At 57.6% G+C, this 17,440-nt stretch overlaps 1 protein-coding gene across 1 annotated transcript; it reads right to left on the bottom strand.

Moving 5' to 3' along the window:
• Positions 1–286: 286 nt before the first annotated feature.
• Positions 287–15,462, bottom strand: Ppp1r9b (protein phosphatase 1 regulatory subunit 9B). Its single transcript, XM_048366319.1, has 10 exons — positions 13,540–15,462; positions 9,610–9,742; positions 8,343–8,463; positions 6,600–6,704; positions 5,557–5,692; positions 4,957–5,109; positions 4,822–4,875; positions 1,566–1,795; positions 1,157–1,253; positions 287–976 (listed from the first exon to the last, which is right to left on the bottom strand). The coding sequence occupies exons 1-10, from the start codon at positions 14,920–14,922 to the stop codon at positions 923–925; spliced, it is 2,466 nt and encodes an 821-aa protein (XP_048222276.1). The 5' UTR covers positions 14,923–15,462; the 3' UTR covers positions 287–922.
• Between the last annotated feature and the right edge of the window lie 1,978 nt (positions 15,463–17,440).

Below are 17,440 nucleotides of genomic sequence, written 5' to 3'. Positions count from 1 at the left end.
GTGAATACAAGGCTTCCAGGTGTGGCCCTGGGCAGGGCCGGGCTCTCCAGTGAGGACCTTTGCCCTCGCTCTGCAGCCAGGCCCACTAATCTGACCTCCCTCTCCACTGGCCTTCCCAGGCTTGGCCAAGACCAGGACCCAGAAAGGCTGCAGAATAGTTGCAGGAGGAGGTTATGGCTATTTGGCACCTGGGAGAAGGGAGGCACGAGAAGTTGAGGCTGCTGCCCTTTTCAGGAAAGGGAGGCTGGGGACCAGGTGTCCTGGACTCTCCTTTTTTTTTCCTACTCTCAATCCCCTTTTCCTGAAGGATGCATGAGAAATCATGCAGGGTCAGGCCCAGCCTCCTTGGGGGCTCTGTCCCTCCCGGGACCGGGATGGGGAACAGGGCTGGGAGGTGTTGAGGTGAGCCCCCCCCTACCCCCAAGCAGGAAGGTTAGAATGCAACAGACAGCACAATGATAGGGAAGAGGGAAGGGCCAAGAAGGTAGAACCTCAAGTCAAGAGGCCCAGGGGCTACCCAGAGTCCCGTGGGCGGGGAGCAGCCTCCAGTTGGTGAGATGCTGGGAGAGCCCCAGCCCCACTCCAGTCCAGAGACAAAGGCTGGAGGTTATAAAGTCTGGCAGTTTGGTCTGCAGGTCCTTGTGTCCATTCACCACCCAGGCCAGCCCTCGGCGTCCCTCAGTCTCTGTGCCTCAGCCCCGTGGGGCAAAGAGGCCACCCTTCCAGCCACCACTGACTGCCCGGGCCACCGTAAAGGGGCCTATGATATGGGCCCTCTGGTCCCTGAAGCTGGGGGAGGTGGGGTGGAGGAGTTGGGGAGTCGGGGCACCTGTCCCCAGGCTGGTAGGGGTGGGGTAGGGGACTGAGGACTGGGAGCAAGGATAGTGGGAATTATTATTGTCCTGTCAAGGAATGATTCCTGTTAAGTAGAATTGGAATTCCTCAGTGTTTGTAGGTTTCCTTCCAGTTCTGAGATCTAGAAAACAAAGATGAGAAGGGGGTTAGGCCCAGCCCCCTGGCCCCCTGCTGAGGGTATGACCCTGAATCCCAGCCAGCAGCATGGCCCACACCCGAGGGTCCACAAGATAGGGGCTAGATAGGGGCTTCTGGGTAGCTCTCTCCACACGCCCTGCCTCTAAGGCACCCCCAGGCCCACCTTGTCCAGGAGCTTGTCCATTTCTTCCTTCCTGGCCAGCTCTGACTCCTCCAGAACCCGACGCTGGGCAGTCTCCTTTTTCAGAAACTCAATCTCCCTGGAGACAGGTAAGGACAGGCAGTAGTGAGGAAGGGTGTGGTGCCTGGCTTCTGTCCAGAGAGAGGCAGGGTCTTCAGCAATACCTGGCCAGCACTGCTGTGCTTCTCTTAGGTCAGGAGGTCTGAGGTTTCCCGAAGGCCTCTGAGACCTGGCCCTGAGCTAGTGGTGCTGTTTCAGGCTCAGGTACACCACCATGGGGCCTGCCAACCCCTCTGTTCTCTCTCCCTCCTCAGCTGGGGGAGGGGGGAGGACTGCCACTAAAGATCGCTCAATCACCCTGGGCCCAGGACCCCCCCAGCCTGCCACGTACTTCTGCTGGTAGTCCTTGATGAGTCGCTTGGCCTTGCTGTACTTGCGCTCCAGGGCCTGGTATTGGGCCTGGGTCTCCCGAAGGTGCTCGTCTACTGCCTGGCACAGGCTCTGTGCCTCGCCCCAGTAGCCCTCTAGTTTCTCCATGCGCTCCTTGTTCTCTTCCACACTCTGCTCCAACTGGGCCTTCTCCACTCGCCAGCGCCCCTTCTCCTGCTCCAGGCTCTGCAGCTGAGAGGAAGAAGCAGTCCTAGGTTGGTGAGGTTCAGAAGGAGCCTACAGATCCCCGCCTTGGCACCAGGGCCACAGTCTTTAAGAGATTCTTGTGAAAGCCCATAACCCCAACCACTACCTTTCCTCCTGTGCTGAACCAAGAAACCTCAGCCTCAGGGCTCCTCACCAGGGCCCCTGTCTCAGCAGTGCACACATGAGAGGCCTCTATTATTCGCTGACTAGCTCTGGGACTTAGGTAGTGTTTTCTGTCTGGCACCTCAGCCCTCTCATCTGGAAACAGGAGTGACATGTACCTCCCAAGCATTCAGGAGCCAGTGAATTGGTAAAATAGCTAAGCACACACGGCAAGTGAGGGATGCCATTGCTCTGTGCCCTCTGCAGACCTGGCTGGCCTGTCAACCAGTCCCTGCTCCTGGGGCTTCCTGAACAATCTGGACCCTCTCTAATATCCAATGACTTTGAACCTCCCAATGGCTCAATCTGGATCCTTTGTTCTCTCCATAGCATTGCTTGAGTGGAGCCCTAACTCTGATACCACCTCTGACTGACTCCCCCAAATCTCAGCCTCCAACTCAGCCTCACTCCCAACTTTAAAGCTAGCTCCTCATCAGATGCCCTAAACCAGACTCACATCTGTACAAAACAATGCCTGTGGGCTGGGAATATGGCCTACTGGTAGAGTGCATGAAGCCCTAGGTTCAATTCCTCAGCACCACATACATATAAAAGGCCAGAAGTGGCGCTGTGGCTCAAGTGGCAGAGTGCTAGCCTTGAGCAAAAAGAAGCCAGGGACAGTGCTCAGGCCCTGAGCTCAAGCTCCAGGACTGGCAAAACAAACCAACCAACCACAGTGCCTGCTTTCCTCACAGACTCATGTTAGAATGTGCTACAACTTCACAGCCACCCCGACATTCAGTCTCGAGCCCTTGCTAGCCTGTCCATGTGATTGCTGTCAAAGCTCTGTGTGCTCTATATCTAGCCAGAAAGGCCTTCCTGCAGACCCTCAGACTCACCCAGGGTGTCTGCATGTCTCTTCCTTTCCTGGGAATATCCATCTAACCTTCTAACCATCTAACCACATCTCAGCTCCATCTATCACTTCAGACACCCCACAGAAGCTCTCTCGACTGCCCACTCCCAGCCAAACAGGTCCTTAGTAGCTGTGTCCTCCCCTCCAGAATCCCAAGTCAGTTTGTGACAGCAGTCACTGGTGTACAGACTCAAAGCTGCACAAGGGCAAACTTGCTTTTGCCTAGCACCGTGGCTGGATCAGTGCCAGACATCTAGAAGGTACTCAATGCAAATCTGCAAATAGAATGGGCCTGGCTTTCTGTGCCCCTGAAGAGACCTTCGCCTCACTCTGATTTGTGCCCTGAAAACACCCAGTAACCTACCTCTAGACCATAAATGTGGTTCTGCTCCACCCTTGGCCTGTGCTCAGGGAAGATCTAGCCCAGGTCTCTAGCCAGTTTGCCTAGCTCTAAGTCCTGCCCAGCCTTGTGCCCTCTCAGTTTCCTAAGCAGTGCTGGCTACCCAAACCTCCTGGGGCCACACAGCTCCACACTATCTCCAGGGCCAAGGCTAGCATTCTTGGAGGGGAGTCACACACTGCCAGCTGTTCAACCCGTCTCCCACCTCACCCTGCAGAACAGCTACAGCATAGCAGACCTCCTCTCAAAGCCAGCCTCCAAGCTCGTTTGTCTCCCTGCAACGAACATTCTTTCTCTGCCCACACAGAGGAAGTGTACATACATATGTACCTGGATGCACCCAGTTTGCATGGCCCCTGGGAACTCCCCCCCACCCCCCACCGACTGGAAGCCCGTGGGAGCTGGAATGCCTTCAGTATGGAGTTTCATGCCTGTAGACATACTGGTAGCAGTGTGCTTGTGTGAATATGGATTGTGTGTCATGTGTCACCAGCAGATCAGTGTTGCTGACTAAGATGAGAACGTACATGTTCTGTCCTAGGCTAGGTGGTCTGGATGGTAGTCACCCTGTGTCTTAGAGCACTTGAGGGCAGAGGGGAGGTCTGTGGAAGCATGAAAAGTAGGGACAGGGCCCCAGCGGTATCTGTACAGTGTGGGGTATCTAGATTTCTGGGTGAGTTCTGTGGGTACCATGGGTCCTGGCTAGCACGTGTCAGTGTATGTCCCTCTGGGTAGCATGGACTAATCCTTGGACCTATATATGGAAGATGTGTAAAATAGCCAGGCACAGATATGAAGAACAGGATTCAGGGTATTCTTATCCTCTGTGAAATGACTGATTTTTATTTTTTTTTTTGCCTGTCTTAGGGCTTGAACGCAAGGCCTGGGCCCTGTCCCTGAGCTTATTTTGCTCAAGACTAACACTCTACCACTTGAGCCACAGCACCACTTCTGATTTTTTTCTGTGCATGTGGTACTGAGGAATCAAACCCAGGGCTTCATGCATGTTAGGAAAACACTCTACGATTAAGAAACATTCCCAGTCATGACTGACTTTAAAAAATTTTTATTTTTTATTTTTTGTCAGTCTTGGAGCTTGAACTCGGAGCCTGAGCACTGTCCCAGGCTTCCCTTTGCTCAAGGCTAGCACTCTACCACTTGGGCCACAGCACCACTTCTGGCCTTTTCTATATATGGGGTGCTGAGGAATTGAACCCAGGGCTTCATGTGCTGAGGAATTGAACCCAGGGCTTCATGTATATGTGGCAAGCACTCTACCACTAGGCCATATTCCCAGCCCCATGACTGACTTTTGATTGAGTATTCTGTGTCTGAGTTCCATACTAAGGACACAGATGCATTTATCTCATTTAGCTCACACATGGCTCCTATGGTGCCGGCAGTATTTTACCCCATCTTACAAGGGATGGAAGTCCAGATAAGTGAGTGATGGAGCAGATGTGCCTAGAGCTCCAGCTCTATTTTGCGACCCTCCCATCCTAGTAGCCTGGTGAGTGCTGTTGTAAGGGGCCCTCCCACCAGCCCCCAACCTGTTCAATGCACACATTGGCACATGTGTATGTGCACTCTTACCTTCCGTTTCAGCTGCTGGATCTCTGCTTCAGTCACCGCATGCTTGATCTGGAGCTGTGGGCAGAGGTTGGCACTCAGCTCCAGGGGGCTGAGACCCACCTGCCTTCGCTCACTACCCCAGGACCCATCTCCCACCTCCTTGAACTTGTGCACCAGCTTCTCGGGCTCCATGTCAACAGGGGACAGTGCATCCTCGTTCTCTGCCAGCTCGAACACCTCGATGGCCATCTCGCCACCCGGGAATGTGGGGCTCAGCTCCTCTTCCTCGTCAGTGGCATACTCACCAGTCTGTGGAGGGACACAGTATGGATTCCACACATACCCCAACCCCTCAGTATCCCCATGACCAAGCCTAAGGCCAACAGCAGTTCGTTTCAGCCTTGTGACTGGCTAGGGGTATCCTCAAGAAAGAGGTAGGTCCTCTACAAAATCCTGAAGAAACAAACGGTACTATCCCCTATACAATATAGGTCTCTGGTATGTAGACCTGTCTTCACATTGAGGATTGTTTGAGGGAACTGAGTTCCTTGTAGGACTGCAACAACAAGGCAGTCCTAAGATGAGGGGTCCTAAGATGAGTCGCATAAGATGAGGGGTTCTCTGAGGGAAGAGAGAGTGGGAGCTGGGCTTTGGGCTTCTTCACCAAGCCTGAGAAGATGGTAGAGGCAAATGGATGCACTGCTTGCACTAGCCACTAGAGGGCAACCACTGCACCAGCCAGGCTGGGAGTCCTACCTCATCATCATCCTCCCCGTACTGGGCATATCTTTGCTCCATCATCTCCCGCTGCCATCGCTCTTGCTCCAAAGTCTGCTGAATTAGCTGAGCCACTTCACTCTGCTCTCCAGGCCGCTCCCGGCCAATCATGAACCTGCAGGAGCACAGATGTCACTCTTGCCTGTCCTCCATGGGGAATGCCACTACCCTCCCTGCTGGCAGTCCTCTCTCCAAACCCAGGCCCTCCCAAGGGAGGTGAACTGAGAGGCTAAGTCTAGGGGCTGTAGTGTTAATAATGGATAGGAGAGCTGGGACTTTATCTAATTCCCTCCTGGGGAAGGCGGGAAGGCCACTAGCCCTTCTGGACAGTTTCTGGAGAGGGGATATAAGCTAAACTTTGGGATGGAGAGGACATGAGCTCAAGGGCTTCAAGGATAGGAGGCTCTTCCTCCACCATGTGGGTGTAAAAGAGACAGGGATGGCAAAGGTGACCCATCCTAACCGGGTTGTGGCTGTGGAGGAGGGTCTTGGGTGAGCTCCAAGCCCCTGTGTTTCAGGAAGGGGAGGGACGATGGAGACCGGAGATTAGGATGGAGAGGAAACTGGAACTTCCAGGGCCCAGCCCCTCCTCCCCAGGGCCACCCACATCCTGTTTCTCTCCACCACCCTTTCCTGGGGGCAGTGCCCCTCTTAGAGGGGGCAGGGAGCAATCCCTGAGTTTTATGCCAAAGGTAGAATGTACGCAGGGAGCTTCTACTCCATGCCCTGTTCTCAGGGAAGGCGTACATGGGCTGGTCAGAGGGAGGATTGAAGTTCTGAGTAAGGTGAACCCAAATGGTTGGCATTCACACTACATACCTGGATTCTTATTAAGTGAGCCAGAAAAAGGCAGAGGGAAAGGAGGATAAGCCCAGGAAGACAGTAGGCAGAGGAGGACATGGCTAGGGGTCTAGAAGCAGGAGTACTGTGGCCGCAGCCGTCCCCTCAGACAAAGAGCCAGATGTGAGCAAGTGGGCATGGTGGCCAGCCTCCTCCCTACTTTTCTGCCCCAGGACTCTCACCGCACTCGGCCCTTGGTGTTCCTGAGCACAGAGGCCGCAAAACTCTGGGTCACTCCCACCAGACTCGTTCCATCCACCTCTACCAGAAGATCGTTCACCTGGATCCTAGGGGGGTAAGTGACATTGGTTATGGGATCATAAGACAACTTGTCCAGTTAAGGCAGAAGTGACCCCTCCCCCTGGAAATTGACGACTCAGCCCCATAGCGATAGGTATTACAGATGTGAAGCCAGATGAGGCAAAAGCCAGGCCCACCTGTGTGGATAGGGAGCTCAGGGCAAGCCAAGCAGACACAGGCTTCCAGGAGCAGGCCAGCTGCAGGCTCACTTCCTGTGACACTCACACATGTCTCCTCTTCCATCATACTCAACCTTCAGAATTCATCTCTCTCATGCACACATGTGCCATGTCACCACCCTTTTATATGGACATTTCTGACTGAAGGCTCCAACAGCCCCTCTCTGCCTCACACACTGCCACACCCACACACTCCCCACATACTCCAGCAGTGGCTGCTAAAGCTTCAGCCCTCACAGGAAGGGGAAGATGGGGTATGCAGCTGGCTTGCTAAGGAAGTAGAGGAATCCTAGGATACCTCCTTCCTCCTCTCCCACTTCCTGGGAACTCCAGGCCTAGTCTTGGGGCTCCACATGGCATGGCCCATTGTAAAAGTTCACTCCAATACCCCAAGCTCCTATGGAAAGGGTTCACCCCCATATCCCATGCACAAGCCAGTGGGCAGCCTCATCACACACACTTTCCAAATCAACGGGCGATGGTGGGAAGGCTCTGGAAAGGGAGGAGATGAGAAATTTTCACCCTTTCTGTTCTGTGCCTCGCTCCATGCAGCCCAGCTACGGCACACAGAGCTAGCTGAATGAAGAAACCATGCCTCCAACGTAACTTCCTGGGACCATCCTGAGGAACGCTCTTGCAGCCCCTTCCTCCCTCCCCTCCTCCACCACAACCCCCACACAGCTCAACAGCTGGTAGAGGGTCATCGGCTAGCCCAGAGCTCCAGGACACCTTCCCTGCCCCTCTGACTCACCCTTATGGCCACAGATGTTCAACACAAACACATGCGCACACCCCCAGCTTCAGAGCACATACTACCCTCCAACTAGTCTAGTCACATCAACACCTGCATCCCAGCTGTCTACACCCCTCGCCCTATCTCCTCTTCACCCTGTCTCCTCTTTCAGCTCCTGGCCTGGAGCCTCGTGCACTCATTTGGCCTCCCTAACTCCTGCTCAGCTCCAGTGTTGTTTCACCCAGGAAGCCCCTCCCTTACCCACGAAGGTCAAGCCCTCCTGTTGGTGCTTTATGTGTTTTTCCTCCATTCAGCCATGTTCTGTGTGTCCCCTGTCTAGATTCTATCTGCCTCACCACACTGCCTACTTCCTGAGGGCAAGGCCATTGACACCAACTGCCTAGGCCTGGCATCAGCCCAACAACAAAAGGAAAGCAATGCTCAAATGTGCTTCACACAGCCCATACTCCCTGGCAAGGCTCACACACACACCCCCACCAGGCAGGGCACATGGTACTCAGTACAGCTCCCCTTTCTACCTTGGAGGAGTTCCACCTGCTGTTCACAGCTGTAACTCCACAGCCTGATGCAGCCCTGCACAACAGTGCTCCCCGCACACTGGGAGCCACACAGAACACATCCGTCTCCTGGGGAATGGGGAGTACTCTGGCTGCCCCGTAAATGACAGCTGTGCAGGGGAGGGGAGGTGGTACCTGCCATCCCGATGGGCAGCGCCACCCTCAGTCACGGTCTTGACGAAGATGCCCAGCTTCTCCAGGCCCATATCGGCCCCAGCCCCCATGCCGATGATGCTGATGCCCAGGCCCTCGGAGTCTGTGGGGCAGAGGAGGAGATGCAGGGGCTGGCAGGAGATCCTCTACCCTGTCACTTACCCTTGGAGGCAGTCCCCAAGGCTTTGGGACATCCCACAGGGGAAGAAGGGGCATGCTTATGTCCACACCCTACTTTCCAGGCTAACTAGGATGGCTCTTGGGCCACCTCTCTGTTCTTTGTCCTAACCAAAGAGCAGACGGGAAGCAGGGTGTATTGGGGAGGCTGGGGTGTGACAGTATTGTGTATATAGATAAGGGGGTGTGGCTGAGATAGGGATTGTGACTGGACTTGGCCCCAAGCCTTTAGGTCTCCTGCCAGCAGCTTTTATATTTAGAAGCTTCCCTACCTAGAGCTTACAAACCAAGGTTTTCTCTCCCCTGAGGTTCACTGCCCTGGCCACACCTATCCTGCAGGCCATACCTGCCTCCGCCTGTCTCCGGGGCATCTGGCATCCAAACCTATGACCTTGCTTATAAATACTCCCTCCTGGGGCTGGCTCCACCAGCTGCTGGCTGCCAGACCTGGAAAACACTTAGACTTCACCCCCCACACCCCCACAGCCTCCACGGAGCCAAATAAGCACAGGTCCTGTGGACTCTCTCTCCCACATCCACCCACCCTCAGGTCTACCAACACCTCGTCTGTACCACAGTGGTCCTCCACCCACTCTGATCCCTTCCCTGCACTGCAGCCAGTGCGATCTTTCTAGAACATCTTCCACATGCCTTGCAATGGCTGCCAGTCCATCTCAGAAAAGACCATGTCCTCACCATGGCCCGTGTGGCCGTGGTCCCATGTCCTTCCTGCATTTACTATGTAAAGGCAGCCATCGGTGTCTACCCTACACTCCCAAATTCCTCCTCTTCAGAAATCCATGTGAGCACTGCTTCCTTGAGAAATGCCCCAGTCTGGCCAGGACCCATTAAATCCCTTCACTTCAAAGGCAGCCTCCTTTCCCTCTGCCTACCTCTGAAAGCACAGGACAAGTTAGAGGGAGTCTCCAAGGAGACTGTTCTGGGGCTGGGCTGAATACAGGAGGGCTGATGGAGAAAGCCCAGCGTGAGACAGGGCAAGTTAGACACAGGTGCCCACACAATGAGCCCGGGTGAGCCTACTGAGCCCACTGGCCTGAGTCTGGCCTCTCACCCTTCTCCAGCTCTACAGGAAACAGCTCCAGCCGTTCCACCCGCTTCTCCAGCTCATACTCTGCAGAGGCAGCCATGGGGTCCACATCCTCGTTGCGGCGGTCATAGTCCTCGTTGGAGTAGGTGCTGAACACCTGGGGAGGAGCAGCTTGTCAGAGTCCAGTGGACAGAATTGCAGGGGGAGGCTGAGCCCTGATAACCCTTGCACCCCTCCTGCCATGGGCCTTGCCCTCCACCCTTGCCTTGCTATGACCATGGCTCTGAACAAAGGCCTTCCTAGTTCTGGAGCTCAGAGGGCAGGAGCAAGGCACCCAGCCTGGCTTGACCCACATGAAGCTCAACCAGTAGAGCATGGTCTGTGCAGGAATGGATGGGCAGTCCCAGGAAGACTGCCAAGGGCAGGAATCTCAACACCAGGGCACAGAGAAAGTGAGAGACAGGACCCGAGAGCAGACAGGCGAGGGTGGACACAAAGGCGTGCACACACATACAGACACACACACACACACACACACACACACACACACACACACACACAGGAACAGGCTGAGCAGCAGAGGGAAAGAGGAGGAGGGGAGAAAGGATGAAGATGCTGGATGCCAGATGGGGAGGGGGGAGGAGAGCAGAGGAGCAGAGGAGAGGGAAGGAGAGGGAGAGAGGCACCCCCCCCCCCGCCCTGCATCTGAAGTAAAGAGATGTTAGGGGCCAAAGAAGGGAATAGAAAGGACTCCCTCAGAGAAGGGGAGCTCTCTGCTCATGGGTGCCCTTCAGGTGGCAGAAACTGGGAAAACCTAGCCCCCCTGGAAAATGGCAGCTCTGAGCTCTGGCCTCTCTGTCTACCTCATTAGGAGGCCAGAGTAGACGCTCCTGGTCCTGAGCCCTGGAGGCACCAAGGATCCTAGGGAGGTGGCAGCCTCTCTGTCCCTGCCACAAAATCCCTTGTGCCCTTCTGCTGTGTCCTTCTGGGTCTCTAGCCAAGGGGAATTTTCTGACTGTCACTCTCTCCAAAGGACCAGAAAAGGTGAGGCAGGGGTTCTTCAGGGGTGCTTAAATCTGGGTCCAGTAGGGTGCCCCCAGTGGGTGGTTAACAAGCAAGCACCATTTGGGGTACCATGACTTGTTCAGCTCCACTGCCGGCAGCGACAGGTTGGCACCACTTGGAGCCAAGCGGAGGCGGAAGGGGTGGGAGCAGCTCTATCTATCAACTGGCTGGGCTTGAGGCCTAGGAAGCTAGAATGGAAAACTGCCCCTCCCCCCAAGAGCCCTGCTAGGGCCCCCTCTACCCCAGAAGCAGGTTCCTAGGCACCCCAGTAGGCAGGGGCACTCACTCTTGTGTCCCAGCCTTTGTTTTGGGCTTGCTCCCAGTCATCCCCACCCCCATCCCAGAGGCTCAATGCCAGGGTGGGAGGGGGACAGGGCACTCAGAGGACTAATCAGAAGCATGCTGGGAGTGATCTGTGTAGTCACCTGCTCATGCCCTGAATCGCGTCGAAATCACATCGCTTCACAGACACTGGTGCTCAGGCCTTTAAGGCTCACCCAGCCCTGGAGCAGTGTTGATGGGATGGACATCAGCACCAGCTGCTGAGAGGCAGGGCTACCTACCGACTCCTCAGTCCAAAGGAAACATAGGGTCCATTGCCTGAGGACATAAGCTTAGCCAGTGCAGGGCAGGACGGACCTGCATTCAGATGAGCTCTGGATGGTAGGTCACCAATGATTCTGTCCGCACTGCACAAGTGCCCCAGGCTTTGGGGCAGGCTGGCATGAACCTGAACTAGCCTTGGCCTACTTTTGCATCTGAGGTCCCTATTCTGATACTGTGCTCCACCAGAGAGGGTATTCCTCCTCATCACCACACACAGACCAAACACCCGGACTGTCCTGGGCCTTGTCCTCCCCTCTCTTCTCCTCAGCCAGTAAAATACTGTTCACCTTTTCTAGCCTGCCCCCTCCAGAAATCCCAAACCTCAGGCTCTGAGGCTCTAGACTACTGAGCACCCATCTTGTCAGAAGACCCTGGGCCTAGCCCTACCTCCCCACATAATAGGCTAGATTTGGGTTCTTGGCCCTCCATGGAAACCTCCACCTCCATCCATCAGATGACAACTGGGTCATGGGGGGAGGGGTGGTGGTGGTGGTGGTGGTGGTAAAGAACCCTGGACTCAAAATCAAGGCAGGAATGGGAGCAGAAGGAAGACTGCCTCCCTCCCCGCTCTGTGCTGGGGTAGAAAGGAGGAAATCCCAAGCAAAGCCAAAAGTCAGACACTCTACCCGCCCTGGCTCTCACACGGGCAGCCAGCTTCAGTCACCAGGGAGTTGGGAGCACTGCTCCAAATCATGTGCTATTTTTTACCAAAAAAATCAGGGTAAGGCGTCAGATATAGACAGCCAGAGGCCAGACCATGCTCTCTTGCTGAGGGCATTGGGCTGCTGGGAGAACTGTGGGGGCAGGGTGGGGACTGCTGGGCCAACCTTCCTCCTAGGATGCCACTGCCCACAGAGGGGGCAGGGGATAGAAAGGGCTCCAAGGTCCCCAATCAGGGAAGGGGTGGCCTGGGAGGGGTGCTGTAGCTACCCTCTTTTAAACTTTCAGGCCTGAGCTGGGAGGTAGAAGAGGGCAGAGGGTGAGACTCATACTTGGGATGAGAAACTTGGGCAGCTTCAGTGTCCAGGAGTAGTTATGGAAACCTCAAGCAAACAGATTGTGGGGGAAGGCAGAGGCTGGGCAGGATACAAGGCGAAGGAAAGTCCTGGGACCTTGACACTTCCATGGGGAAAGGAGGGTGTGGGCACAGCAGACAGGAAGAAAGGGCCATTAAGGCTAGTGTGCCAGCGGAGAGTAGAGGAGAGTGGGGAAAGGGACTAGTGCATTCGAGTTCTTAATTCTTCCCAGGGGACATCCCCTCCTCACCTAGCTCTGTTTTGAGCATCTCAAGGCACTGGCCAACACAGCCCACAAACCAATCACCAAACAGTGTGTGTGGTGGGGCAGACACCCTCCCCCTAAAAAAAGGGACAGCTCCCAGCCTCTTTCAGGGTACCTAGAAGATGTGGCAAGAGCAGCTGGGGCTTGCCAAGGCCATGGGAATCTGTCCCACTGAAGAGCTAAGAGCAAAGGCATGCAGGCCTCTGCCAGGCACCCTGGGGATGAACTCCTGGTCTCACTCTGCCTCACTCCTCCATGGCCTACAGAATGCCTACCCTCTCGTGGGCCAAAATGCCCTCTCCTTGTGCAAAGCGAGACCTGGGAAGTCAGCCCAGCACAGACCCCAGGAGACTGGGCTTTTCTCCCAGGCCATCACATGGCCAGGGCCAAGCTCACACTCTCAACCTGCTTCCTTCTTTCACTTCTGCAAAGTTGGGGTGGGGGCACAGAGAGGGAGGAGGAAAAGCCATCATCCCTGGTCCCAAAACATTGGGAAGTTCCTGGCTCCCTCACCACTTCCAGCCAGCTCCCAAACATGGGAAAGCAGGAAGTATTTCTGAGCTTGGACCTCTCGGCCTCCAGACCAGTGTCCCCAGCCGTGTAGGAGGGTAGGACAATGTGGAGAGTCTTCTGAGGACACCCACATCCTTCACACCACCCTAGCCTCGGGCAGCCTCTGGAGGAAGCAATGTCTGGGAGAGGCCGGGAAGCAGGTGTCCCAGGACCGGCCGGGGGCAGGTTTGTTGTGGCTGCGCAGGGCTGGGCTGGGCGGCAGGCTCTGGGAACCTGAGGGCAGGTCCAAACAGGCTGTCCCAGACCCAAAGGCCCTCCCCCTCTGACAAACAGCTGGAACTCCCCAACGCCCCCCACGGGGAGGAACTTCTGGGAAGGGGGCTGGGTCGCCAGGGCTGACTCAGCCTGCCAAACCTGGCTGGTGAGGCGGGGGCGACCCGGTGCACGTGGCCAGGGGACGTGGGGGGCGGGCGGGAGGGCTCAACTCACTTGGATGGGCGCTGTGCTGAAATGGATCTTCCGGCTCGGGGCCGGGTCCTCTTCCTCCGAGAGCCCCGGGATCTCCACACACCCAGACTCGGGCTCATAGGGAGGCTCTCCATCCTCTTCGTCTTCCTCATCGTCCTCCTCCAGGGCACTGCCCCCAGAGTCCTCCCCAAGCCCACTGTAGGCGCTCACGTCCACCAAGTCCGCCTCGGAGAAGTCCTCCTTCTTAGACTCGTCGGCCTCCTCCGGGGCCACGTCCGGGGCCCGTCCATTTCCCACCCCCCTCTCTGGCTCTGCCACCGCCGCCACCTCCTCCTCGGAGGCCGCTGGGGCCTTGGGCTCCTCGGGCGCGGGGCTGGCGGTGGTTGCCGAGGCGCTGCCATTCTCCAGGGCCGCGTGGACCGTCACCTCGGCCTGGATCACTTCCCCGGGGGCAGACTCGGCCTCCGAATCCCCGCTCTCCTCCACCTCCACGGGCTTGATCTTCCTCACCTCCCGCGGCTTGGGGGGCGGCCGGGCGGGGGCCACTCGGTGCTGCGGGGGCAGCTGCCCTCCAGGGCCCCCACGCTCCCTGTCGGTCGGGGCATCTCCCGATGGGGCGGGCGGGGGCGGGGGCGGCTGGAACACCCGGGATCGCTTACTGACCAGCTTCGAGTTGACCTGGGGAGCCCCTGCGGCCGCAGCCCGGGGAGGCCCAGGCCCTCGATGGACGCCGGTCCTCGAGTCGGCCTTCTCGAAGACGGCGCTGAGCTGGCTGACCGTCGGCGACACGGCGTCGGCGTCCAGCTTGTCCAACGCCTCGGTGCTGCCGTTGAAGCGCACCACGACGTCCAGCTTCCGGTCCTGCAGGCCGGCGCGCTCCTGCCGGAGCAGCCGTCGCGCCGCGGCCTCCTTGTCGCCGGCGGCAGCCGCGGGGCCGCTGCGTTCAAACAGCTTCCGCGTCTCCTGCAGCCGGGACGGCGGGTGCGGCGGCGGCGCGGGCTGCGCCGAGGGCGCGGGCTTGGAGTCGAAGCGGCTCACGCGCTCCGACACGCTGGTGCCCAGCTTGAGCAGGGCGCTGTGGTCCACGTTCTCGTTCAGGCTGCTGGCCCGCGGCAGCGACAGGCGCACGCCGCCGCGCTCCGATGCCCGGGGGGCCTCGGCCATGCCCGCGCCGCCGCCGCCCGCCTCGCCCGGCGGCCCCGCCGTGGTGCCCATCTGCAGGAACATACTTTTGATGCGGTGGACGTTGGAGCCATATTTCTTGTGGTGGGCCGCCTTGGGTGTCTCGTCGGGCCCGGATGCGTCGGGAGGCTTCAGCGCCTGGATGCCCGCCTCGTAGGCGCTGCGGTGCGGGGAGGCGCTCCGGAGGGGACCCCCGGGCCCCCGCGGCTCCGTCTTCATCATGGTGGGGGGAGCCGGGTTCGCATCCCCCCGCTCCCCGCTGCCCCCCTCCAGCAGGCGGCTGGCCAAGTCGGGACCACCGTCCCCTCCCCCCCCCCCAAGAAAGAAGCCCCGAAAGGCCTTTTTTTAGGGTCTCCCAGAAACCAAGCTCCCCAAAACAGTTAACCCCGCTTTAAAATAAAACGGGAGAAAAAAAAAATCTCCGGGCACCCCGTATGGGTCGCCTCCCCCAATCAAGCTGCCAAAGGCCCAGCCAGATTCCCCCCCCCCCCACTTGGTGTGAGCCCGAGCGGCCTGGTGCGGTCGCCCCCACCCAGATGAGGAAAAGCGGCAGCCGGGGCCGCCGGGACCGCGCGCCCAGCCCGCGAAGCAGCGGCGGCGGCGGCGCCCGCTCACATCGTCCGCGGCGGTGTCAGCAGGGCTGGCGCTGCGGGCGCCCCCCACTCCCGCCGGGGGCCTCGGCTCTCGGGGCGCCGGGCACCCCAGCGCCCATGGCTGCTTCGGCCGGCCCGGGCCGCTCCGCCGCGCCTCCCTCCCTCCCTCCCTCCCCCCCTGCTCCCCGAGCCTCGGTCTTTTCTCTGGCTCTGCCCGAGCGGCGGCTGCCCGACACCGAGCGGCTGCCCTTCTCGCCGCCGCCGCTGGGGGACTGGCACCGCTGGGTCCTAAAGGGATCGGATTTCCGGAGCCGGGGCCTTTGAGCCCTCCCCTTCCCCTGCCACTCGACGTCTCCCGCGCGAGCCTGCCTTCCGCTACCCTCGGGATCCTATCCGATCCTCTCCAACCCTCCCACCCCAGCATCTGCCTGCGCCTTATCACAGCGCACATGTGTAGTACGTACACCCCTGTTTAATCTTGAGTAGGGGAGTCAATCCAGCCTCGGTGGTCTCTCCGTGCTGTGCCGGCCCCCTCTCCTTCCCCAAAGTGGCTGGGCTGCTGTCGAAAGGGACTGAGGATCGCTTCCTTCGAGGGCCCTATAGTTCCTCAGTGGGCTTCCGGGCCCCTTGGTATCAGAAATGGATGGTGGAAGTACCGATTTCTAGGCTCTCTTCCAAACCTTGTGAAGGAGAGTGTCGGAGGCAGGACTTTGGGAATCTGCATTTTAACAATTTCCCTTAAGGGAATCTTTTATGTCTTTGAAGGTGGAAAAACCTTGTCTCGGTATTGGTGACTTTGCAGTGATGGAGGAGGAACATATTCAAAGGGGGTAGCCCCGTCACCCAAATAACAGAAGAGCCTCAAAGCTGCCCTTTGCCCTTTGAAGTCTAAAAAAGAATGTCCAGTGGTCCGACTGCCTGCTCTGCACCCCAGGCTAGAGGGAATGGAATCCTGGTCTTCACACCCTGCCCGGACAATCTGGTCTCTCAAACAGGAAGAAGGAGTTTTGGAGCAATTCTAGAGGCTTGGGGCCAAAGTTTCCCCACTGAGAGCTCTAACTTGGGTCACTGATTTAAAGGCTCCTGGCCACTGTGTGCAAGTGGGGGGGGGGGTTGGGGCTAGGGAGTGGGAAAGTGACCTACAGGTCCTGGTTCTGCCCCTGAAAACCCAGAAAGCTGCCTTGAAGCATTCTCATTCCTCACCTACACTGTAAGAAGCCTGAGGGTTTCCCTTTATCCCACCCCAGCTGCTTGGGCCCTGGGGGTGAAGGTCTATTCTCTTGGTCAGATCCAGATGTATCCCTCTAGGTCAGCAGAATACAGAAACTGATGAACGTGGTGTGCGCTAGGACCCAGAGAACAACTCAGGCACAAAGCCTCCCCCCCCCCCCCCCCAGCTGCTTCCTGCTTCTCAGGCCTTCCTGCGGCCTCTGCCTCCTCCCTCACCCTCTTTCCTTTCCATCTTCCTCCTCCTCTTCCCAATTTCCACTCTCCTTGGCCGAGGAAGGGAGCTCTCCTACCCTTCCATGGCAGAGAGGGGTGTGTATGTGGGTTTTGTGGGATACTAACCCTTCAGCACGTGCCAAAGAGCTCCCTGCGTGGGGGATGGGTGTGGGGAAGCCGCCTGGGAGCCCTGGATACTGGGGTGAGGTGGTGCCAGGAACCACAGCACCGGATCCCCAGCCCAGTGATGCCGGAGGGGGGAAGATTTGAGTTCCTAAGGAATTCATCTTCACCCACTTACATCTTTATCCCAAGGCCCAGAAGATTCCCCCTCCCCAATTCTGCACTTTCCCATGGGGCCGAGTACAAAAGCCAACCTCCTCACTTCCTGGTCCTTTTTGGAAGGAAGGTCTGTGAACAAGCGTGGGACTTGAGTATTAAGCTCGAGTTTGGGGTTTGAACCTTTACCCCACGGTGGCCATTTGGAGAAGCCTGAAAGCTGATCGCCTTGGGGGTTGGGGATTTGGGCAGTGTCCTCGGCAGCTCCTTTGTGGATTGGAGGAGGGTGCAGGCCCCTGGGTGTTCTGCCCAGAATCTCCCACACCCTTTGTGATGAGTCATCCTAATTGGTCCCAACCCAAGGGGTCTGTGCCTATGCTTCTGGCCAGGTGGGGCAGGCCCCAGTTTCCGAGAGTGGGAGGAGG

Source organism: Perognathus longimembris, chromosome 17 (genome assembly GCF_023159225.1).
Source record: "Perognathus longimembris pacificus isolate PPM17 chromosome 17, ASM2315922v1, whole genome shotgun sequence".
Lineage (NCBI taxonomy): Eukaryota > Metazoa > Chordata > Mammalia > Rodentia > Heteromyidae > Perognathus > Perognathus longimembris.
Note: the sequence above shows the minus strand (reverse complement) of the source record. Positions and strands in the feature narration are given on the sequence as shown.